This window comes from Lacerta agilis, chromosome 7 (assembly GCF_009819535.1).
Source record: "Lacerta agilis isolate rLacAgi1 chromosome 7, rLacAgi1.pri, whole genome shotgun sequence".
Classification (NCBI taxonomy): domain Eukaryota; kingdom Metazoa; phylum Chordata; class Lepidosauria; order Squamata; family Lacertidae; genus Lacerta; species Lacerta agilis.
Window position 1 is genome coordinate 21,875,738 of NC_046318.1, and position 24,616 is coordinate 21,900,353.

General features: G+C 39.1%; 1 protein-coding gene across 1 annotated transcript in view; it reads left to right on the forward strand.

The window, feature by feature from the left end:
* Positions 1-24,616, forward strand: part of GMDS (GDP-mannose 4,6-dehydratase) — a 255,966-nt gene that overhangs the window by 16,560 nt on the left and 214,790 nt on the right. The window contains exons 2-4 of the mRNA XM_033154463.1: positions 9,801-9,845; positions 11,410-11,497; positions 12,696-12,805. Of these exons, the coding sequence (XP_033010354.1) occupies positions 9,801-9,845; positions 11,410-11,497; positions 12,696-12,805 (243 nt within the window). The remainder of the gene's footprint in view (positions 1-9,800; positions 9,846-11,409; positions 11,498-12,695; positions 12,806-24,616) is intronic.

Genomic DNA, 24,616 nt, shown 5'->3' on the forward strand with positions numbered 1-24,616 from the left:
AAAGCCAGAGAACAACACAGTTAAGCAGGGCAATACATGTCAGTAGCTGTTCACTCCAAGCCCTAGTCACTAGTGCATTAGAATTGGTTGTTCCTCAGTTTTGTGATCTGCTAATATTTTACAGCTTTTCAGGTCTGTATCCTAAGTGCCTAGTCAGGGATCTGAAGAGCCCTTCAGGTACTCATAGGGGCTTTTGCATGTGCTCCAGGTTTCCACATTAATTCCCTGACTGCATCATCATCATCTCATGCTGTATGCCAGTGGTTTCCCAACAACTCTTAAGTTTGTGGACAAGCAATTGGAAAGCATAGGCCCAGCAGTGGGAAACATTCAGCTTGCAGGCTTAATTAGACCTGCCAAGTCTCTCCATTTGGCCCATGAGGCTGTTTAGCGCAAGCCACCCTTACGTTTCCTATAGCTGATCTTGTATATGATAGCTGGGCCAAAAGGGGGGTTGAAAAATCAACTGATCTGCAGTGATTGCAAAGTGCTGTGCTTTTTCCCTTGTAGTTTGATTTCATCCCACACAGGCAAAATGGCACCAGGTGATGTATAGGTGGGCATGCTTGCCTGTCTGTCAAACATGGCCCCGGTGTAGGTGGTCTGTGGTCGAGAGGAGTCTCAGCCACCTTGCTACATGCATATAAGTTGCATACATACGGTAATTCAGGTTCTATAGCACAGCCTCTCCAATTCATGCTTGTCATCAGAGTCTGTAAAGCTCAGAGTTGTTGTATTAAACTAGTTTTATTTACCATATATAGCATCATAGAGTTGAAAGGGACCCTGAGGGTCATTTGTCCAGTCCCCTGCAATGAAACTAAAATAACTAAACTAAACTAAACTAAAGCATCCATAACAGATGACCATCCAACTTCTGTTTAATAACCTCCAAAGAAGGAGAGTCCATCACCTTCCGAGGGAGTCTGCTCCATTGTTGAACAGTTCTTACTGTCAGGAAGCTCTTCCTGATGTTTAGAACGGAACCTACTTTCTTGTAACTTGAACCCATTGGTTCAGGTCCTATCCTCCAGAGCAGGAGAAAACAAGCTTGCTCCATTTTCCACGTGGCAGTCCTTCATATTTAAAGATGACTATCATACCACCCCTCAGTCTCCTCATTCCCAGGCTAAACATACCCAACTCCCTTAACTGTTCCTCATCAGGCTTAGTTTCTTGATCATCTTGGTTGCCCTCCTCTGCACACATTCCAGCTTATCAATATTGTTCTTAAATCATGGCTTCCAGAACTGGACACAGTACTTCAGGTGTGGTCTGACCAAGGCAGAATACAGTGGTACTATTACTTCCCTTGATCTGGACACTAGACTTCTGAAGATGCAGCCTAGAATAGCATCACCCTTTTTTTTTGCTGCTGCATCACACTGATGACTCATGTTAAGCTTGTGGTCTTTATGACTCCTAGATCCTTTTTACTGTTGGTCAACCAGGTGTCCATCAACTTATATTTGTTCAGTTGGTTATTCCTGCCTAAGTGTAGAAGCTGACATTTGTTCCTTTTGAAATTCATTTTGTTAATTTGGGCCCAGTTCTCCAATCTGTGAAGGTCATATTTAATCCCATTTCTGTCTTCTGCAGCATTAGCTACCTCCTAGTTTGGTGGCGTCTGCAAATTTGATTAGCACCCCTTCAATTCCTTTATCCAAGTCATTTATAAAGACATTGAACAACAAGGGGCCCAGGTACCCCACTTGTCACTTTTTTCCAGGATGCTGAGGAACCATTTGTGAGCACTCTTTGGTGAGTCAACCAACTTTATGAGACAGACAGGCAGACATTTCTGTTGCATCCTTTTAGTCCCTGTGTAGTAGTCAGGGTAGCTTACAATTCTTAGCAGCGTAAACTTAAAACTCTCAAAAACTTGCTGAAACCAAAGGATTTTAAAAAGGTAAAGGACCCCGACAGTTAAGTCCAGTCGTGGACTCTGGGGTTGCGGCGCTCATCTCACTTTACTGACCAAGGGAGCCAACGTTTATCCGCAGTTTTTCCGGGTCATGTGGCTAGCATGACTAAGCCACTTCTGACAAAACCAGACCAGCGCACGGAAACACTGTTTACCTTCCTGCTGGAGTGGTACCTATTTATCTACTTGCACTTTGATGTGCTTTCGAACTGCTAGTTTGGCGGGAGCAGGGACTGAGCAACGGGAGCTCACCCCGTCACGGGGATTCGAACTGTGACCTTCCGATCGGCAAGCCCTAGGCCAAAACCCATTGCCAAAAGGCCAACAAGGGTGAGGCAAGGTGAACATCCCTAGAGTGGAAGTGCCACAGTCTAAGAGCTGAGAAGGATCTGCCTCAGGTAATTGTTTACCGTTGCTCAATATAATATGCAGCAGGACCTTGAAGCAGAGCCTTTTTATATATGGGTAAGTTCACAGTAGGGACCTTGATATATCCTGAACCCAAACCTTTCAGGGCAGGGCTAGCCAATGTGATGCCCTCCAGATACTGCAGTACAGTTCCCATCATCCTTGATGATTGGCCATGTCGGCCAGGCCTAATTAGTAATTAGTAGCCATACAGCATCTGGAAGGCAACCAGTTGGCTCAACCCAGGAGGTTTTTTCATCCGGAGCTCACTGGGACTCAGTTCTGACACCTTTCAGGTGGGCGCCATTGCCATTCCAAGAGAATGAGGGAGGTGCTCATGGTGAGTTCCGGCACCTCTTTTTCTAGAAAAATATCACTGGCTAAACCTAATTTGGGGTTTTTAGAGATCAAAACCAACAGAGTTCAGTAGCACTGAGAGAGACTTTTCCCTCACAAGAATTTATTTTGTTTTGTAGCTGTTAGGTTCACAGGTGTATTGAATGTCAAACCCATTCTCTGAAAACTGAGGAAATAAGACATTTCCTTTTAAAAACTGAGGGAGTAATAGGTGAAATGTCTCCAAAATGAATTCTAGACTGCTGATTGAGTTTGCTAACACAGGACATCCCCCTACCCTTTAATTACTTTAAGCCAGAAGAGGAAACCCAGCTTTCCTTTTAGTGCCATTCCAATAGACACATTAAATAGTTTCCACAAATACAGTTCAGCCCTTTAAATAATCTTACATCTTTGTTTAAAATAGAATAGTATGTCCACTAATGTATCGGAGATCCTGCCTTTGAGTCTAAACAATTGTTTATGCATCTGTAGAAGTAATTGCCTTGTGTAGAAGTAATTACTAGTGTGAGAGATTTGCACAATATATATCCAAATTAAAATTTTAATCAAATTTATCATTGTATTCCCTAATCAAGCTGATAATGTGTTTTAATATAAAGCAGCTTAATTTTTTAAGTACATTTAAATTAACTTTCATATTGTTTCCATCTTGGATTGAGAAGGTGTTATTTTGTTGCAGAAACAGAGGTGTCGCATGAACTTGAAGCCAATTTTTTTTCCTGAGGGACACATCAATAAACGAGTACTGCCTTGGTAGGTGTAATAAGACATATTCCAGGTCATGAGCTACCACTGGTGAAGAAAAGCAGTATAAAACCACACAAACACAGCACTTTTATATGTTTTCTTTCTATATTAGGGAGATGTTGACATGTGTAAATGAGGTCATATAATGAATATGAATCCTCATCTTTATCAAGTAACTAATTTTGCATTGGAATTGTAAAACATGGCAGAATGTGCATGTGACTCTTGTGATAGTACTTCAGAAGTCTTTAAAAAAAATTAAATATTGAACATTACCTTTATACATATTTTCTAAGATCTCATGTATAAATTACCAGACTATTGTGAGAGCCATTCCACTGATTCCCAGACTGCTCCTGTATCAACATCTGCTGGATGTTATGTGAGTTAGGCCACTGGGGTTCAGACTCTAGGCTGTTTCCAGTGAAATAAAGATATAAAAAATTAATGAATAACCATAATAAAATTGACAACAGGTTTACTCAGCGGCCATCGGCCTTTCAGAAGAGGGAATTGGTTTTTGCTTCACGCTAATGTTACCAACTTTATATTATTGTTACCTACATGAAGAAGGACTTCGCTTTGTTCATACTAAATCCACCACGACCAACTGGCAATAGCATTTCGGATGTCCTACTTCACAGATATTTATGAGTGATATTCAATTAGGTTTCACTCCAAAGTAAATCCATTACTTTCAATGACTGTACTCTGAGTAAAAAGGAATTGAATACAGTGTGACTGCAACTTCTGTAAGGGAGAAGTTGCATGGGAGTTGCGCATGTAAAGGCAAAGTTGTGCAAAGTCAGAATGACCTCTTGAACTGCCCCCTGAGATCTGGCGAGATTGTTGTTGTCCGAGATCTCCCATGAGTCTCCAGAGTTCAGTAAGCAAGGCAGAGGGTGTAAAAAGCTCTTTTTGTACAGGGTTTTCCCTTTGTGGATAGCCCTGGGAGCTATGCAGAGCCCAGTAAGTAAGGTTTTCTATTTTTTTGCGATCCACATAAAGATGTGATTGTTTAAGTAATACCAGCATAAGTTGTGATCCCACTGTCCCACCCTGTATTTTGCTATCATTCTAGTGACATTACTCATAGTAATTATTTATGATATTAGAATAGGTTCCCCTTTATGATGCAGTAGCGTTACAATATCCATTTACTAAGATAATTAGTAAATCTGAGAAAAATAAATAGGTGAGCAAGACAATGACAAAACAAAGGATCTAATGCCTCAATAAGTATAATTTGGTTGAAAGTAACCAGCAACTGATATCCTCAAGTAGAGCAACCTTAATTTGTTTTAAGAATGCACATGAGTTTACTAGAAATTACATTTTAAAATAATTTATATTTTCAATCTTCACCGTTACGAAATATAAATGTCACAATCCATTTTGGCTATGGCTGCAAGATAACCTCAGTGAACACATACAATATTTGGTATACATAGGGGTATAGTTTAAAACATTCCCAGAATAGTTCTTTTCAAAACCATAACTTATAGGCTGCATTGAGCTATGAACTACTACTGCTTCACATTTTTTCTTGTCAATGGTATTCTAGGTGCTGGAAAAACAAAGGAGCTATTTAAAAGCTTTTTCACTGTGGAACCATTAACATTGATAGAAGTCACATATTTTTTAATGAACGGTGTGCTATAGTACTTGGTATTTTATTTTCACAGCCTGATTGTGACTGCATTTGACTTGCGTGTGGGACACTAAGCACATTTGGCTGACTTTTATCTTTTTATATACAATTTAATTTATTCAAGTAACTATTTTTGTAGGGGTTTAGTTCTTTTGATTTGTGTGTGTGTGTGTGTGTGTGAGTGGTTTCTTAAAAACACCAACCTGTCTTGTACTCCACCAACTATTCAAACACTAAATGATCCACTGTTGAAAGAGTAAATAATTTAAGCCAAAGAACAATGTCACCGTCTTACTCATTCAACCTTACAAATCCCCTAAACAAAACAAATTGCAAACTAGCTCAGAAAGAAACATTTGGGTTTTTCTTTGGTTTTTCTTTTTAAAAAAAGGTTTTATTTAAACAAGACAGACCAAAGGAAAAAGATCATCCTGGTACAACACAGTGCAATACAGAGTGGCTGGATGGCATATAGTTGATGGCAAAAAGTGCTCTTAAGTAAGTCAATCAGGTAAAACAAACTTGTATTTTGTGGCAACCTGTTGCGGAAAGTAGTGTTATGGTAATGTGGGAGGGAAGATTCTGTTATGTGATGCTGTCTGCTGATTCTTGCATTATTTTTCCAGTTGGTGTTTGCTAGGATATTAGAGAAGTGTGTGGAGGGGATGGGAAACTTATGGGAGAGGAAACAAAATTAAAAAATTAAAAAAAAATTCTTCCAGTAGCACCCTAGAGACCAACTAAGTTTGTTATTGGTATGAGCTTTCGTGTGCATGCACACTTCTTCAGATATGGGAGAGGGTAACTGAAAGAAGAAGAACATGTTATGAAACTGTGGCACCCTGCATTTTCTTCCTTGGTATTCTGTTGAAGTAGTTCTCCTCAATCTTTGAACTGATGGAAAAACTTCTGATCACCCTAGCCATACATACACTGTTGCCACCTGTCCTTCACCTTTCGGGCCTCCTTCCCAGCCTCCCAGCTAACAGTTTAAGAAAGCCGCAAGGGAATCAATTTGCATACCCCAAGAAATGCAATCAGACCACCAGCAGCAGCAGCTGGTACTTCCAGAAGGCTTGGGAAGAGACTTGCCGTCACTGCCCTTCCTGACATGTGCTTTTTGCTGCTGTCAGCCTCCTCTGGAGTAAGGCTAAAGGAGCCAGCTGTATGTCATCTAGCCTGGTGAGAAGACCCCTCCCCTCTGAACTGCTTTAAGCCAGGCTCCTAGGAGTATAGCAAGACTAGTACCAGAAACACGGTAGTCAGTTAATATATTTGCTATGTATATATTGGCCAAACTGTGGGAGGCAGTGAAAGATAGGCGTGCCTGGCGTGCTCTGGTCCATGGGGTCACAAAGAGTCGGACACGACTGAACGACTGAACAACAACATATTTGCTTAGGCTCAGATTGCTGCTGCTGCTGTTGTTTTTGTAATATAGAGTTTATTCTGTGTTTGCCAAATTGTTGGTTTTTGTCATTTTTTAATTTGCTTACGTGTTTTGTATTCTGTTTCTTTTATTTCCAGTGCTTTGTATTTTGATGTGTTGCTTGTTTGCTGTAAGCTGCTTTGGGCACAGCTCATTGTGGAAAAGCAGCAAATCAATCAGTCAGTCAGTCAGTCAGTCAGCCAGGAAGGTTGGCTAGGATGCCCAAGGGGTTGGGGAGCAATATGTTAATACAAAGCAAGGTTCCTGTTGCTTTTGTCCATCTCTGGTTTGCCTCCTTTGAGTAACTGGCCACAAAGGAGTAGATCAAGCCTTGATGTTGGGGGAAAGAGGTTGCTTTCTTTCCCAGAAACAGCCTAGTAGAACCCTCCAGCTTCTGCAGAAATCACAAGGGAAAGATCATGCTTTTAGTACCACACAATGAAAACACAGATATAAGCTCCACACTAAAATGTTAGGGGAAATTTGCACTGAAATACTGGTGAGTTTTCATGAGGATTTTTTTTTTAAAAAAAAAAATCACAAATCACTTCAAAACGTGGAAAACTGAATTTAAGGTTGAAAAAATTAAAAGCTGAGAGAACCAAAATTGACTAATGCTTCTGATTTGCTTTAGGCTTTCTAACCCAAAAGCTAACTATAGTGATTAAAATCAGCATTATTCTGTCTCTGGGTATCCAAACCAATTGGATTTAAAAACCAAAAAAAAAACGAAAACATATTTACTAAGTGTAGTTGAGTTTCTGTACAAATGCCTTACACCAGAATCCTATGCATGTCTACTCAAAAGTAAGCCCTAGTGAGTTCAATGGGGCTTGCTTCCCGGTATAGGATTACAGTTTCGGATTGTGTGAATGATCTTTTAAAGGTGTGATTCTACACACACACATCTGAGCAGGCATGCATGAGATTGTATTGTAAATGTACCGGTACGTTATAATATTGTTACGTTAGTATCTCTCTTGATTTTCAGTTGAACGTCTGAAAGTCTAAAAAAAAGGTAAATTGTAAACGTGGACTGACAGTTTAATCAGCCTTCTGAGTGTGATGTTCATTGACCACTACCTCACTGAAAGAAAAGAGGGAAGTGGGACAAGTGGATTATGATAATGTATCTTGAAGTAAGCCTTTTGCTAGCGTGCATTGTGTGAGATTACTGGACAGCCAAATTAGCAGTACTATGCTGGAATCAGAGAGCAGTAGCTTCTGGCGGTGGCTTGTTTCCCATTCATTGTCATGTCATGTTCTATCACTTGATAGACCTGGAAAGGAAATACAAAGGAAGTGAATGCCACTGCTAGTTCGAAATGTTCCAGTGCGGCTGGAAAGTTTGAGAAACGGCCCTAGTGAGAAGAACAAGACCTTATTGACAGGGTTCAGTTGTACTTGGATCTGTTTCTCATCAGCATTACAAATAATCAGGATCCTCCGCTCTTCGTTTGGGATTTTACTTCATCTCTGGATTTTAATGTGTTAAGCAACCAAGGCAACCAACAGCATTTTGTTTCTTTCTTTTTTAATTGAGTGAATGGTAACGTATTTATATTTTCCCCTGCCTTTTCTCTGACTTCATGGTAGTCCTGGTTTGTTATTGTCAAACTAAACCAGGGTTGTAATCGGATTTTGCCTGATTCAAAGTATCCCCACATGTAGCAGAGTAAATGTTTATACACCAATACTTTTGTTTTCTCTCTCCATGTTAGTTTACAGAAAACAGTATTTGTGTCAAGAGTCTTAAGAATAGTTGAGAAGATTGGAAATCACATATGTGGGCCTTCCCCTGTCACTCAGCATGGATTTATGCATTGCCTCATCAGGGTTGCAGTGAATGTTCAATGGGCACTGTTTTATAGCAAGGAGGAATAGAATCATAGAATCGTAGAATTGTAGAGTTGGAAGGGACCAAGTAACCAGAAGCCCTCTCGAAGTTGCTGAACTACATCTCTCACCATCTCTGACCATTGGCATGCTGGCTTGTGCTGATGGGAGTTGGAACATAACAACTGGAGGATAAGGTTTCTCCACCCCCACTTCAGCACCTTATAACGCATTCAGGTTCCAAGTGAACACAGTGACTTAGGGAACCACTTTTGCCTCCACCCTTTGCTTGTGTGGATTTTGTTCCCCTCGAAGATAGCGTCCTGAAAGTTTTAAGAAATAGGTGGATATATCCCATGGAAACCTGATGGTACTTTGACACATTCAGTGTTATTTCATTGTTTCCTTCTGGTTTCTATCTGTGAAAAATGAAAAATACAGTGGTGCCTCGCAAGACGGAAATAATTCGTTCTGCGAGTGCTGTCGTATAGCGAATTTTTCGTCTTGCGAAGCACCAACGGGGGAATAGCGGTTTGATGGGGGGGGGGGGAATCGGAAATTTTTTGTCTTGTGAGGCAAGCCCATAGGCAAATTCGTCTTGTGAGACAGCCTTTCGCTAGCGAATGCCTTTCATCTAGCGAGTTTTTCGTCTAGCGAGGTACCACTGTAGTTGGAAGGAGGGATAAATTATACCCTTCAGTGACTTCACTCCCATTGCGAACTAATTGACAGTTAATGTTTTAATATTACCTCTATCTCCCCCCCCTTCTTCCCTCCCTCTCAATATTTGCTTGGCAAGCTGTCAGTTGGCCTCCATAATCACAACCTGTTGGCTTATATTTCTAGCTGTAAGAACATTCACACAGCCCCTGGTACGCAGGATAGCCATTTGTGCTTTTGGAGTTTGTTTCCCAGCACTAGTTGGTATTCCTCTCTCCTTTTGTAATTTCCCTCCTTATAAGTGCAGGAGGGGAAATCCCAGGCTGCACTAAAAAAAAAAGTGTGATCATGTGAATGTGTGATCCATGTCTTATAAGTTTATAAAACAAGTATACTCCTATGAAATGTGATATAAACTGACCCTATGGCCTTGGAATTTTTTTCAACAGACAGTTAAAAGCAATATGACAGTAAACGGACAAAGAGTACAAACGAGTTCTGTTGTAATGCACATTTGAAAAAAACAGTGGAGGGGGAAAAGGAGAATTTAAAATATGAAACAGAAAAGAATGATTTATGAGTTGACATGTTAAGTTGCTCTTCTTGGTGTATGCTATGCCAAGGATTTATATGCAAATACTTGTATTTAACTGGACATTAAATATATGCTGTTAGTCACCAGTTCAGTATTGATTTACAAAGGTCTTAGGGAGCTTATAACCACCATATACAGATGCAATGCTTCTAACATTTCCATAACGTTTTCCTATCTTTATTCTTTTCAGGATGGCTCATACTTGGCAGAGTTCCTGCTGGAAAAGGGCTATGAGGTGAGTGACTAGTCTTGGTGACTGACTGCAGACTCATGGAATAATTTGGAAAGGGCTTCCTTGCTGCTGTCCCTCTCTGCATATGTTTTCCACTCAGCCTTAGATAACAAATCAAAAGTTTAGAGAAGAATGTGCAACATGGTCTGTAATCATGCCAGCTTATTGTATTATTTATCAAAGACTGTCCAATGGTGGAATCCCTTTAGTCCTCAGGGTATAGCTGTTTTTTGCACACTTCCTCTTGTTCAGATAAACAGCAGTCTGTGCAAGGTAAGGCTGCTGAACATTAGTGAGCATGTTGTGATGCAATGTATAAAATTTAAAAGGGGGGGGAAAGCCTGGAATAGCTACCTTTTTTGCGGGGAAAATGGATTTCATGCTCAATCCCCCCCCCCTTTCTGCAGAAAACAACCTGCAGAACCAACTCTGAAAGAAGTTGTTTACTCTTGTTTATGTTCTTCAGAGTTGGACTGTAGTAAGTTGAGCTCCATTTGCACAGTCCCGTAATGTTAGAACTTTTGCAGAGCTGCCTTCTTTTGAGGAACAGGGTAGAACTGTGATGTTGCATAGCACTTCTGTGGGAAACATTTGCAGCTTGCAAGACTAGACATACCATTTTTGAAAAGCTCACGTGACTCATTAATGCAGGCAAAACCATGCTGTACTCTGTTCCTGAAAGGTCCACCTGGACCATTTGTCAGATTGTATTCCTCTCATCATTCACAAGTGCCTTTCTTGAAGTGCCTCTAGTTTTTCTCTACTGCTGTGACTTTCCTATACTCCACTTTCCCTAGTCATTTTCATGTTTTCCCTAGTGAGCCACCCTTCTTCTTTGTACTGTATCTAGAACAAAAATAAAAATTGTGTATTAGTGCTGGGGGCTGAAGTTTAAATACATATTTTCTATATCATCTACACTCTCATAAGCTGGTCTTAAAAATTCTGATTCTCAAATTTTAGCATTCTTTTCTCTAACAGGCTTAATATTCTATCCAACTGTAATTTAGACTAATCTACATTTTTATTCACAATGCTTTCTAAAATATCACTGTCTGCAATTTTGTTTTGCCCCATATCTTTCTGGTTAGATTCACCAGAAATTGGGAAGCTGGGTATAAGATGAGGAAGGGGGGGAAGGGTATGCTTGAGCTCACTGTGTGTTCCTGTTCCATGGTTTGTTGTAGCAGGAATGTTATGTTGTGAGGGTTGTGTGTGTGGCTGGTTTGAAAATATGAAACATAAATGCACTATATTTTATACTTGTTGCTATAGTATGACGTCTGATATTTTGATTATGAGACTGGTTTAACAAGAAGAAATAATGCAAAATGCTACACTAATCCCATCTGAATTTAATGCTGTGGTATTTGGGTTTGGTTTGACAAAATAACTGCAAAATTATGTCCTCTCACTGTCCTGAGCTGTGATCTTTCTAGTTGTCATCCTAGTATAACAGTTCCTTTGTTCTTTTTAAGGACATTACAGTTGTTACGACCAATAGGGGGGGAAAACTTCTCATTTTCTATATTACCTCTAAAAATATTCACTATGTATTTTATTACAGGTGCATGGAATTGTTCGTAGATCTAGCTCTTTTAATACAGGACGGATTGAACATCTTTACAAGAACCCACAGGCTCACACAGAAGGAAGTAAGACTTTGCTTATTGGTGGGATGGAGTGTAAGAGGGAGAAATGGGCGTATTTTTGTTTGTATCAGCAATGTTGTCTGGCTGGAAAGTTGTACAAGATGGTATCAGTGTGGAAAGTTAGCCATGGTGACTGATGTGTAAACATTTTCTAGTGAGGCTTGGAATTTTTATTTTTTTAAAAATATAATTGGTTTGGGTTGTGAGCCACATTTTGACCCTGTTGCATAAAAGGACTTTCAAGGACAGCAAGGTTGTTTAACTGAATTTTCTTAACAGTATCTTGCATGGTAATTTTCATGCTTGGCTGAGGACAAGTTCAGATGTTCTTCTCATGCAAATGAAGCTGTCTGTCTTCATGTGATCCCAGACCCTGGCCAGTAGAAACGTCTCAGTCACCTCAACAAAACAGGCTGCAGACAAATATAGTTGCTGAAACTAGCCATACAGTTAAGGAATAAGTATGTTTTAATTCAGCCTTTAACTTTCAAAGGCTGATTTAAAACATTGTATTTATTCTTTATCTGAGTTACCCATATGCATGGTCACATATACAAATTGTTATGTGAGTCAGTTGGTTTATAACAAGCAAAAATAGTGGTTTCACAAGTACTGATTTTCATGTTTTTTAAAAGGTATGGTAAGCTTTCTTTTTTCTTTTTAAATAATCGTAAGATTTTTTGAACATCTGATATGGCATGTGTATGTATGTAAGAAATCTGTATTTCTTTTGAGTAGTTTTTTTTTGTCAAACAGCTGGCCAGTAGAAAATCTATTACTTTTATCTAATATGGCTTTTAAAGTACATTTATTATAGCTTGTAAGTTTACTACGTACAAGCGATGGATTAAATGGCAACATTCATGTTCAATTTTGTTTATGTGAGGAGTTACCTGAAGACAGACCATATAACTTGTGTGACCAAGAAAATAATGCTTGAACTAGACTTCAGTCAGCTGTGAAGATCATTGTGCAAGATCTTATTGGAAAGAAGGGATCTATTGCTTTCATGACTACAACTTAAAATACTTGCTAAACTGTGCCTCTCTCTTTTTTAAAACATCAGTGGAATCTGGTTATAATAAAAATATGTTTAAATAACGAATTAAGTTTATTGGGACTCTGCACATTAAATACCATACTGTATTAATGTGTGCATCAAATCTCTGTTATCCTAACTATGTTCTTTTGTCTTCTGAAGACATGAAGTTACATTATGGCGATCTCACAGATAGTACTTGCCTAGTGAAGATAATTAATCAAGTGAAACCCACTGAAATTTACAATCTTGGAGCTCAGAGCCATGTCAAAGTAAGTAGCATGCATCAGCTAGGGTTTTTCTAATCGTGGCAAACAAGCGGAGACTTTGTGATAAGTTAGCAACTTGTGTACTTTGAAATTTGTCTCTCCTTTCTGTAATCATCCTTTTTCTCACAAAGTCTTCCAGCGGTTTTCAGAACTATACACCTGTTAAATAAACCATCACATTCCCAATATTCTGTTCTTGCTCCAGCTTCACTGCCACCACTTTTCTTTCTGCACATGTCCTCACACTTTTCTCCTCTGCTCCCAATATGTGGGAATGTGTCCGTGTTCAGACGTGGAGATGCATGCGCTGCACATGTTTAAATCATGTCTTTTTCTTAAATGCGTTTTTACATTATCACAAGACAGCCTGGCTCACATGGTGAGTTGATGATTGCAATGCTCATCTTGCTTGCATTTCTTCTCTGCCCTCTCTCCAAGTGTATCAAGGCTATGTAGAACGTCAGCAAATTTCACCAGTTGTGTTCTCTTCTGTTGTGCCTGCACACGGCCATCATCTGCTGTTGTTCATCCTCTAACACGTGTGCATAGCACATCAACTTTCCTTGAGGTTCGGGGTTGTTGTTTTTTGGCCTTTTCATTAACTGAGAGGGGCTATAAATAAGCAAACCAAGAATTTTGCAAATCTCCTGAGTTTTTACCATTACAGTGGAACCTCTACTTACCACCACAATCTGATCCGGCGGCCCGTCCATTAGGCGAAACGGGTTGCTGGTAGAAGCACCATTGTGCACATGTGTAGACAGCGGAAGCCGCTTCTGCGCGTGCACAAATGGCAGAAGCCGCTTCTGCACATGCGCAAATCACAGCAAAAACGGTATTTACTTCTGGGTTTGCCACGGTCGCGACTTGGATTGGGCCCAAGTAGAGGCAGTCGTAAGTAGAGGTTCTACTGTAGTAGGTTCAGTTCAGCACTCCCTGCTCCCTCACAGGCATGGAGCCATTTTATTATTTATAGAACAATTACAAAATCTGGTTAATTTTGGCAACAAGCTATATGGGTCAAGTTATTGCCCATTTTAGCTTTGTGTAGGTATCTCAGGATGCCTGGAAGGAGATATCCCCAAACCTTATTATTTTAAGTTATTGAATGATGATGTTATGTTTTAGGTTGAATTATATACACTGTTGGTTGCTAGTGTAATGGGGGGGGGTGTCTTTAAGTTTGGGTTCTCTTCAGATTGATGCACGTTTTGTGTACTGGCTCTAAAATAAAGATTTTTCCATCTGGTTTATTTTATATCAGCCATACTAAAAGTAAGGAAAAGAAAGAAAAGAAGAGGTTGGTCTAGCTTCCAGAAGGAAACAAACACAAATTAAAATGGGTTATTAGAATGAACCTATTGAAGTCCAGGAAACATGGGCAATGTTCTTCTTAATCATAAATAAAAAGGATTTAACTTCTAGGATAGATAAATTGTCTTTCTTTAACTCTTTGGATTAGCATGAACAAGCAAGTGTCCTGGTAAAAGAAAAAAATCATTATGGCCATTTCACTCCTTCCCAGTGAGAGCCAGTGTGGTGTAGTGGTTAAGAGCGGTAGACTTGTAATCTGGTGAACCGGATTCGCATCTCCGCTCCTCCACATGCAGCTGCTGGGTGACCTTGGGCTAGTCACACTTCTTTGAAGTCTCTCAGCCTCACTCACCTCACAGAGTGTTTGTTGTGGGGGAGGAAGGGAAAGGAGAATGTTAGCCGCTTTGAGACTCCTTCAGGTAGTGATAAAGCGGGATATCAAATCCAAACACCACCACTTCTTCCTCTTCTTCTTCTTCTTCCCTGGTCCTGCTGCTGCCATGTTATTGGTTTGGCTTAGAATTACAGCTGAACTTGGGCTTGTGACTTCTCTTGCCCCAGAAAAGCCACAAGCCGTAACTAAGGTTTGTTTTGGCTAACCACTCATGGTTTGTTGCCGTCTGTGTGGAAACAAACCACATGCCCATGCTCAGATGTAATTCTAACTTGATAGCATGGCAACAACCAAAACTGGAGGCAGGCATGAAACAACCCTTTTCTAACGGTGTAATGGTTTGGCTGAGAACTGTGAGAGCCAGAATATATAATCAGAGAAGGAAGATGCTTAAGTTTACAATTCTTATTTTATTATGCCTCTGCTACTAATTAGTTAGGAGATTGAAAACTATTGCCAGCTATACTCTTTTACTGCTAGCTCTTTGCCCAGGCAGGCAGCTATCATAGTGACACTATTTTTCCATGGGGCAATGCTAATGTCGCTTATCTTGCATTTAATCTTGCTATGAAAGTGTCATGAGTCCTTTTATTTGTAATAGTTATTTAGTTATGATAAAAATGGACACACATTATTCATGGAGTGTTGTAACCAAATACTAATTATTTACAGTAATATGCTTCATGTACATATTTGGATTTCAGTTAAACAATATAAATGTTGGGGGGGGGGACCACCACTCCTCTTTATATGACCAGCAATAATATTAAGTATCTTCTGCAATTGTCTATAAAACAGCATTGTTTAGCTGTATATACTTAATAGAGTAAGGGCATGGCCTGTTTTTTTTATGCTGCACAGAAATATTTGCATTCTGTAGCCACATCTGTTACAGGCCAAGCATTATCTAAAAAAAGAGAAGAAATAGTATTTATATTTTATTTTAATAGTATTTTATATTTAAAATATATATTTTTCTAAAGCAGTTTACAGAATAAAATATCAAAAACAATAAAAAATAGTTCCTTTACTAATGAACAGTTCTTACTAGATCATTTAATGACAATAAACATGTGCCAGTTTTTTTACATATAAACTTTTTTTTTACATCAAATAATGTTAATAGAAATATTGAAACACAAAATACCAGTCTTGTGGAACACTAAAGACTGACCAGTTATTTAGAAGGAAATAGTTGCCCACACTTCATTACATAATCCTACTGATCTTCCTCAACCCTTTGTTTGAATGTGTCCTGAGATATCAAAAAAGTGCTACAGAAATGAGCATGCCCCACTCATGCAAGTGCAGTATAGATAGCCAGGCTGCCTCCATTATTAGCAAACTCCATCTCTGCATGGCCAGATCACCTGTAGGTATGGTAGCAAGTATGGAAGTTTTTCAGCCATGGCACAGCATCCCCATGGCAATCTCGTTCTAAGGAGAAGACGAGTTCTCTGGCTCCACAACAGTTGCTAAATGCATCCTGCATGGAATTCGCCATGGGAAAACCTGGACTGCACGTGCTCCTCAGCCTTCTCGTCCGTATCATCAGCTGTTGGAATGATAGTCTGCCACCCTTCATGCCACCAGCAGTGTTGAGCAGGCATAGGCAAACTCGGCCCTCCAGATGTTTTGGGACTACAACTCCCATGATACCTAGCTAGCAGGACCAGTGGTCACGGATGATGGGAATTGTAGTCCCAAAACACCTGGAGGGCCGAGTTTGCTTATGCCTGGTTTAGATAGTTGTGGGTGCTTTTAAGCTGAAGTGTATGGCGACCTTTGTTTCCTGAAGTGGGTAGTGGCAGATTTGGGAGGTATGAGATGGGATAAGTTCTGTAGGAATTGTGCTAGTTTCATCCACCAATTGAATGTATACCTTTCTTCCCTCTGTGTAGCAATGGCTTCACCCTTGAGAGATTTCTTTGTTCCAGAAGTTGTAGATTGTTGTGAAGAGTCTCTAACTTGTAAGGCATAGGACTATGTAGCTAATACATAACTGTAGGTGGGAACGAGACAGGAAGCCATCCTAAGTTTACAGGATGCATGTTTTCCTTAAGTTCATCTTTGGATTCTTGTATTACTGCTGTGTTACCAAAGGCAGCAGGAGCAGGTAATGGCTAGGGAAGCACCAGCTGTATTTTGGGTGGTGCAGGCATCTTAGACACTTCAGAGTGGATAAATACTACCAAATTTCAGAAGGGAGGTGTAGGGGTTTTTTGACTGCAAGGCCAGCCTTAGCAGTATGTGAATGATTCAATTGTCCTCCTACTGTGCCATGAGCAATTTGTATGAAAATGTAATACATAATAGAAAATGGCATATGTCGTATCTTTAGGTTTTTATAGATTGTGTTTCTTAAAATGGTTCTTAGTGTTTCTGTTGTGTCTGTAAGTTGCTTTGAGCTTCTTTCCATGAGTAAAGTGAGTAACAAATGTAAATAATAATATCATTGGTAAGAAACTTCTAGATTTCAGGATAGGTGCAGAAGTTGGGGTGACAAATATTGCAGTTTTTACAGACACACTATGCCTCTTCAACTGACTTCAGTTTGGAAGCATTTGGAGAGATCCAGAGCTCTCTCCAAATGGGCTTGGTTCAGCTTGAAATTTGTCCAAACTCAGTGCACACTCTTGGAATGTGATTAACTGTGAGGTGATATTTAAGGATGCAGTCTTATACATACTTATCTGGGAGTAAGTCTGATTGAGATTGAAGTCAGTGAGGCTTACCTCTGAGTAGATACAGTATATAATCCAACATTGCACAGTTAAATTTCTTTCGCTCGTGCAAGCATTTCTGCTTGCCAGGCAAAACAATTTCGCCTCTCTTCCTGCACCAGCCCACACCCTGTTTTGGAGGTTCTCCTCACCTCTCAGAGCCGTGAGGGGAGAAGAGGGGGGTCCAATTGCCCTAGCACAACTTGTGCTGGTTTCCATTAGCACAACTGTTTAGTTTAACCTGGCCCATGAATTGTCCTAATTTCATTTGTATTGGAATAACCTCTGAGTTACTGAACATAGGACAAATCCAGCAAAATTTAAGCTGATCACTGTTCTTGTAGTAGATGTTAAGCATGTGCCCATGCACATTTCTGGATCACCATCACCACATTGAACATATTTTCTGGATAGAACTCAAGAGGCACAGATGTCACAGTGAAACTCAGTGCTGCCTGTTAACAGCAGAAACGTGCTGTTTTTAAAAAAATCTGCTTTCTGTGGTTTTTGTTACATGCTGCTCTTTTTTACTGTGTAAATATTTTTTTGTGGGAATGAGCCGTGTATGAAAGTCCAGTGATACCTGTCCAAACAGATTGTTTTATTAGATCTAAGAGGAGCTGTAACCTTGATAGCAGCTAATAATGTTTGGAATTTCTCTTAAAAATTAGTGGACCACACAAAAGTGTAGCCATTTGCATTGTGTAAAATCTGAGCACTAGTTATAACTGTAAGTATTGTTTAGCCTGAACAAAACCTATAAATCATATATTACTTTAGTAGAGCAATATAATCATCTTATATTGAAGCAGTTAATTCTCCCCTCCATGTGGCTTCTAGCAACTGGAATTCAAAAGCATTTAATTTTCCTTTTAAATAAACACATGCACATGGGTAGTAATGTGCTAGGTAGCAATAGCAGGAAGGTTATATTTCTTTACATGGAAACCAGTTTCATTTTAAATGGGTGTTTGAATCTCTCTCACGCAGACTGTTTTGTACAGGCAAAAGATACAGCCAGCATTATTGTGTTTAAGTGATTGGCTTATTAGCACTTACTTAAATCTCTCTCATTTAACCAAATGGATTTCTAATAAAAAAATGATTGGGTTGAGCCTACCATCCCAGTCCTTTGAGGTCAGCCACTACTAATGTTCTAATTTTAAGACGGGAAATTAAAACTAAGAAAGGAGACTTTCTCCAGGTCACTCTGAATCATTTGCAGAGATGAAATAAGAATCACAGTGAAGGCCTCTAAGGGTCAGGGTTTGAGGAACTATGATGATCTTGCTCCCTAAATTCTGCAAATAATCTCTTAACTTGACAGTTGAGTCCTCATCTGCTTCAACGTACTTTTGCTGACACTTAAAATGACGTAGGTGGTGCTGTGGTCTAAACCACTGAGCTTGCCGATTGGAACGTCGGTGGTTCGAATCCCCTTGACGGGGTGAGCTCATGTTGCTCGGTCCCAGCTCCTGCCCACCTAGCAGTTCGAGAGCACATCAAAAGTGCAAGTAGATAAATAGGTACCGCTCTGGCGGGAAGGTAAACGGAGTTTCCGTGCACTGCTCTGGTTTCGCCAGAAGCAGCTTAGTTATGCTGTCCACATGACCCGGAAAAACTGTCTGCGGAGAAAGGTCAGCTCCTTCGGCCAGTAAAGCGAGACGAGCACCACAACCCCAGAGTCGTTCGCGACTGGACTGAACTGTCAGGGGTCCCTTTACCTTTACCTTTTAAGATGGCTTTAAGGTGTCCTGCTGTGTTTTTGCTTTTGTAAAATTTTACATTGTGCCATTATATTTGGAATTACATATGTTAATATGTATTTATGTGTTGTTAATAGTGACAGTATATTTTTACACTGAATAAGCAAGAAGTAGCTCTAAAGTTTCTTAACTCTTAAGATTTGCTGTGCCACTACATAAACATTTAGGACTCTGCTTGTCTGCAGATATAATGGCACAGTGCCACCGAGAAATAACATGATGGTGATGTAACAAAAATATTCCTCTGTGTCAGAAATATGCTGCTACATGTGTTTATACACGGGTTGGCTGTGAAAGACATACTACTTTTTTTTTATTGCTTTGGCCAATGATTCAATAGAAAGCTACCTTTTTAGAAGTGCACCGAAACAGTTGTTTTCTTTTTGTCAAATAGATGGCAGCAGAGTGTTGTAGACAATAGACGATTCAGTTCCTCTAACCATAATGAAAGAGGCATGACAGATAGTAGACTTCTATCAACTGCAGCCTTGTAGAAGTTGTAGTTGTACATTAAAAAAGAAAGAATGCTACTATTGATAATGCACAAGAATAGAAGACTGAGAAGGTTGTGCATTGCTATACATTCGTGAATAGTTCCAGGTGGGAAAAACCTAATCTTTTAAGGTATGACATCAACTCATGAAATGTGATTGAAGTCAGCTAAGATAATATGCACATCAAAATAAATAGACAGAGAAATAGAAAGTGTTCACAAGTTTCAAGTGAATTAACTACTGCCTTGGGGTGCTGTGGGAATAAGCCTGCATGCCTCTTTAAAGATAAGCTAGTCAGAGAAAGGAAATGTCAGTCCTTAAATTGTACTGACGTTATTTAAGAACACTGCTAAGGAATAAGGATTTTCCCCCCGACAAGAGTTTTAACGTTTTTTTCCCCATCCATACTGTGGCTCCTGTTTGACAACTAAAATGAAATACATATTTGTGTTCCTTTCAGGCTAAGTTAAAAGTAGCATAGTACCTTACAAGAGGTTTTACTAAATAAAATATTATACAAAATGTTTATAAATTTGCCTGGTATCTTTAGATTCTGCAAGAACACCCTTAATAGGACAAAGTGTTTTGGTAACAATTTAGGCCATAGCAAAATAATCTGTGTTTCAACTCAGTGCATGTGGTTATAACTATTAAGAACTCAAATGTACTTTTTGTTATTTCTTAACTTAAAGCTGAAATTATTACTGTATTCTATAAATATGAACATTTTGAACAAAGTTAATTGTACAGCTGTGACTAAATCAGTGGTGTGGGATTTATTTTCTTTTGCCTGTACATAGAATGTGAATTTATATAAATGAAAAACGCTATTTGGGCATAACCCAACCAAAACTTTATAATAGTATAGCTATATGAATAAATTAACTTGAAGTACATGCATACTTCATATATTAAATTCACTGTAACTTCATTTAATCATAACTGTATGATGAGTATGCTATTTAAAATGTTCGTTTAGGGAAGTTTTTAATGTTTGAAGTTCTATTCTGTTTTTAGTCCTCTGCCGGGAGCCAGCCAGGGTGGCTGGGGAAACCCAGCCAGATGGCTGGTGTATAAATAATAAAGTTGTTGTTATTATTATTATTTATTATTAAAGCTATGCTATTTGAAGGTGTATTATCATTATATCCTCTCCCCCCCATGCAGTTAACTCTTTTTATTTTTACATTGTGTGCAGAGAAGCTTAGCTGCATTTGAAAACTCACTTTTATGTTAGTTTGGGTTTTCGAATACTCATTTATCCATTAGCCTCCTTTTTTTGTTTTTTGTTTAAACCCCCCACGTCCCCAGCAGTTTAGGTTTTAGCATTAGTTTCTAGATGTGGTCTTTCTCCAGTGCACAAGAAATAAAACAATAAAATGATATGAGAGTTCCATTATGAGAAGAGAGGCGTTCACATTTCTCCCAGGTGATTATAGTAGCAGAGTGAAAAATGAACTTAGGCAGAAATGAAGGCCATGAAGGTGTCCGTACTGGTGATGCAAGCACTGTTGACTTTCAAGTTCTCTGCCATGTTTATAAAGATGGTGGGAGAATTAGGTAGGGAACAAACTTGTGGCCGCAGTCCAGAGAGCTGCTCATGCAGCTTTGTCACATTGTCAGGTTATTAAAGGTGAGCACAAACTATTCTACACCTGACATTGGGAATGTTCTGGGTTTTCTTGATGCTGTCAGCAAATTTGAGATGAAGTTTTTTGACTGGCTTCTGTCATTCAGTTATCCTCTATTGGGGGCATTTGACAGGACAAAAGAGGTGTTGTTGTTGTTTTTGTTTTTACAACAACTTGCACTAGGATCAACACAAACACTAGGATCAGTACAAACAATTTGACCCTTCTCCTATAGCGTTATAAGTACAGGAGAAGTATTTGACGTAAGTAATGTTAAAAGTGCTTATCTATTCCCCTAGACAGCTACTGCCACAGACACATTTTCCAGCTGAAACTTCAAATCCTAAATCTTTGATTTGTGTTTTAAATAGACAAACCTCTACTATGCTGCTCCATTTACCTTATGGCTTCTTTCCCAGTCATTCTACACTTGTTTAAATTGATGTTGTCTCTCTAAGTAAATGCAAATATTTTATATATGTTGCACATCTGAATACACACACAAAGTAAGATGTTGACATATGCAGAAGATAAAATGCTACATGTAGTATTCTGCCAGCAGGAGTTTGGGGGGACTTCAGAGACTGACTAGCTCTAGAAAAGAATTCAATTTAAGAATGTGATCCTTAGATTAAGAACAAACATAAATGCAAAGAATAGAGCTTTGGTGCATATTTAATAATATGTCATCTGTCTAAGATAGGGAACAAATGCTTCTAAAGTATTTATTTATTATTCCTGTGGCAACTGATATTTATTTGCTGAACAGCAAGTTTGTTATGGTGCAATGGGTTTATAATGTCTCTTGGTCTTTGAAATGTCGTTCAGATGGGATAGTAAAAAAACCTATTAAAATTGGTTTTTTTTAAAAAAATCAGACTATGAACATAATGAAGTGTTTTAAAGTTTGTCAGTGATTTAAGAATGGTTGAGGTATTGGCATGGATAAACATATTTCAATATCTAAATAGCATTTTTTAATTTAAAAAATCATTAAACTGTGTAACACAAAATTAAACCTTTTCAATCATACAGCCGTGTTTTTATTTTATTCACAGGTCATTCTTACATCAAATTCATCAGCATTCATTGAACTCTATAAGCATTATATCAGCTTTATAACAACATATTTTATATGTTAATTTAGAACTTAATTTACGTTTTGCAAAAAGATGTATATTTCGGGTTATTTTCTCAGCACAGATTGTTTAAATCCTCCACTCTTATCACTTTCTGATTTAAGCTCCCCCTCCCCTGCATTAGATCAGTGATAAGAGTGGGGAGTATGTTAAAATGTTGCACGTTTGAACATATTTAGAAGAGTTTGACTAGAGCCATCTGTTTCAATGTTTAATCATCAAGCTGTTCTTGAAAAATAGGCCAAACATCCCAGGGGAACTAGTAGATACAAGTAGTTACAAAAATAATAAAAAGCAAAAACAGAAAATATGCAGATATCAAAAGTGAGTGATCTATAGCAACCTTTTCTTTGCTTCTGGATATGCTGGACCAGACTTCCTACTGATAGTAAAACTGGCAAGTTAAAATGTTTTCTTTGCATGAAACCATAGAAATAAGGCAGCTTCAGATGCACCCTTTGTTTTCCTGCCACCATTTTGAGTTGATCTAGGAGGGAAATAACAAACAGAGGAGGAGGAAAGTCATAGCCCCTCCCCACACATGGCCCCACCCCATTAAATGTAATTTAAGAGCTCTCATTTGCTCCTTGTCTATACCAGTCAAAATTCCTTCTCTGTTCCCTTTTCATTGGTTCATAAGGTTAGTGTTGGATCTGCTCCAAGTTGAATGCTACCCATACTTAACTTTAAATCGGCGTTTAAAACCGTCTAATTCTTGACAGAAACTGTTTGAAGTGAAATATAACTTGGATGAAATCTAAGCCTTACCATAGTTAATGTTGAAAGGGGGAGGAATTTTAGTGAGGGGGAGCACGTGAGCTTAAGTGGGAGACAGTATATAAGTATTAGGGATGTTTTATTCTCCTAACTGGGGTTACAAGATTGAAAAATGTTAAATCTGCACTGAGCCTTAGAACATTCAAGTATTTTCCAGCATGTACACCTGTGATTTATAAATGCTTATTTATTCTTGGGCAGAACCAATGCTTCAGCTAAAGCAGGCACCCCCAAACTTGGCCCTCCAGATGTTTTGGGACTACAACTCCCATCATCCCTCGCTAACAGGACCAGTGGTCAGGGATGATGGGAATTGTAGTCCCAAAACATCTGGAGGGCTGAGTTTGGCCTACCTTTTTGCTCTTTTTTTTAAATGTTACCAGATTTACTTGTGCTCTGGTGCACACATGCACATGAGCATGTGTTTCACATGTGTAAGGCATGGAAAAGCTAATTCTGGCAAATTAGGAATACTACTCTTGCGATCTGTACTGGAGACGACTGCATGCCACAGAGACTTTGCTTGCTTCGGCAGATTTTAGTGCTGATCAATGTCAGCTGATCAATGTGTTCTTTCTCTGGGGAGCTGTCAATAGCAGCAGTGGGGTTTTAATTGCAATGTTTTGTTTATTTTAAAATAAAATGTATAAATTAACAGTAGAAATAATGACTTTTGTGACTTCTCAAGCCATTACAGAAATACAGAGTAAAAATGGCTTAGTAACACACTACACAGCCTACACCCCATACCCCAATGTTGGTTGAACATAGTAACTGTTTAGTCACTATTACAGAGATAATCTGAAGGCAGAAAACCACCTATACAGAGAGGTGGAGTCTTAAGGTGCTAATTTAGCTGTGGGTACTCATCATGAAGAGGAGATAACCAATAAGGGGAAAGTTCACATGCAAAGTACAAGCTCTCCTGTCATTGTGAGGCCTGAGTAGAGAGCTAGATTGGGGTGGGGGTGGGGGACTAGAAACAAACATTAAGCAAATATTTAGCTGTCCTATGGTAAGAGGAAAATGGAAAGGCAAAACCCTGGATTTTTACTATACTGTATAACCTAGAGAATGACCTCTAATGGGGTAGAATCCATGTTTGGTTCTCCCCTCATTGAAGGAGACAATCCTTCACAGTCTTCCCAAATCATGGAAACTTCTCATTCACCCCAACTTTTAAAATTATTAAGTTCCTATACTGTCTGGTCTGGGACTGTAATAAATTCAATTCAAAGTTCCTCTACTCATAAGTTTTCCCCCTTTTAAAGTCCTAACCTTAGGATACGCTGAAACCCTCCTAGTTTAATTCAGCAATAGAAACATTTCTCCCTTTGAACAGGCACTGTTGGGAACCTCTGTAGAGAAGAGTCCTGGCTAATGCCAAAGAAAATAACAAATATGGCTCAGAAGCAGGAGGACAAGAAAAAGTGAAGGCAAGGAAGGGAGCCAGCTAAAGTGAAGAGAACAAGAGATGCCGTCTCTCACAGTCGGCTATGGGGATAGCATGTTTGTAAACTAGTTATGTGAAGCAGCTTCCTGGTGTAGTCGCCAAAGGCTGAACAAATTGTGGATG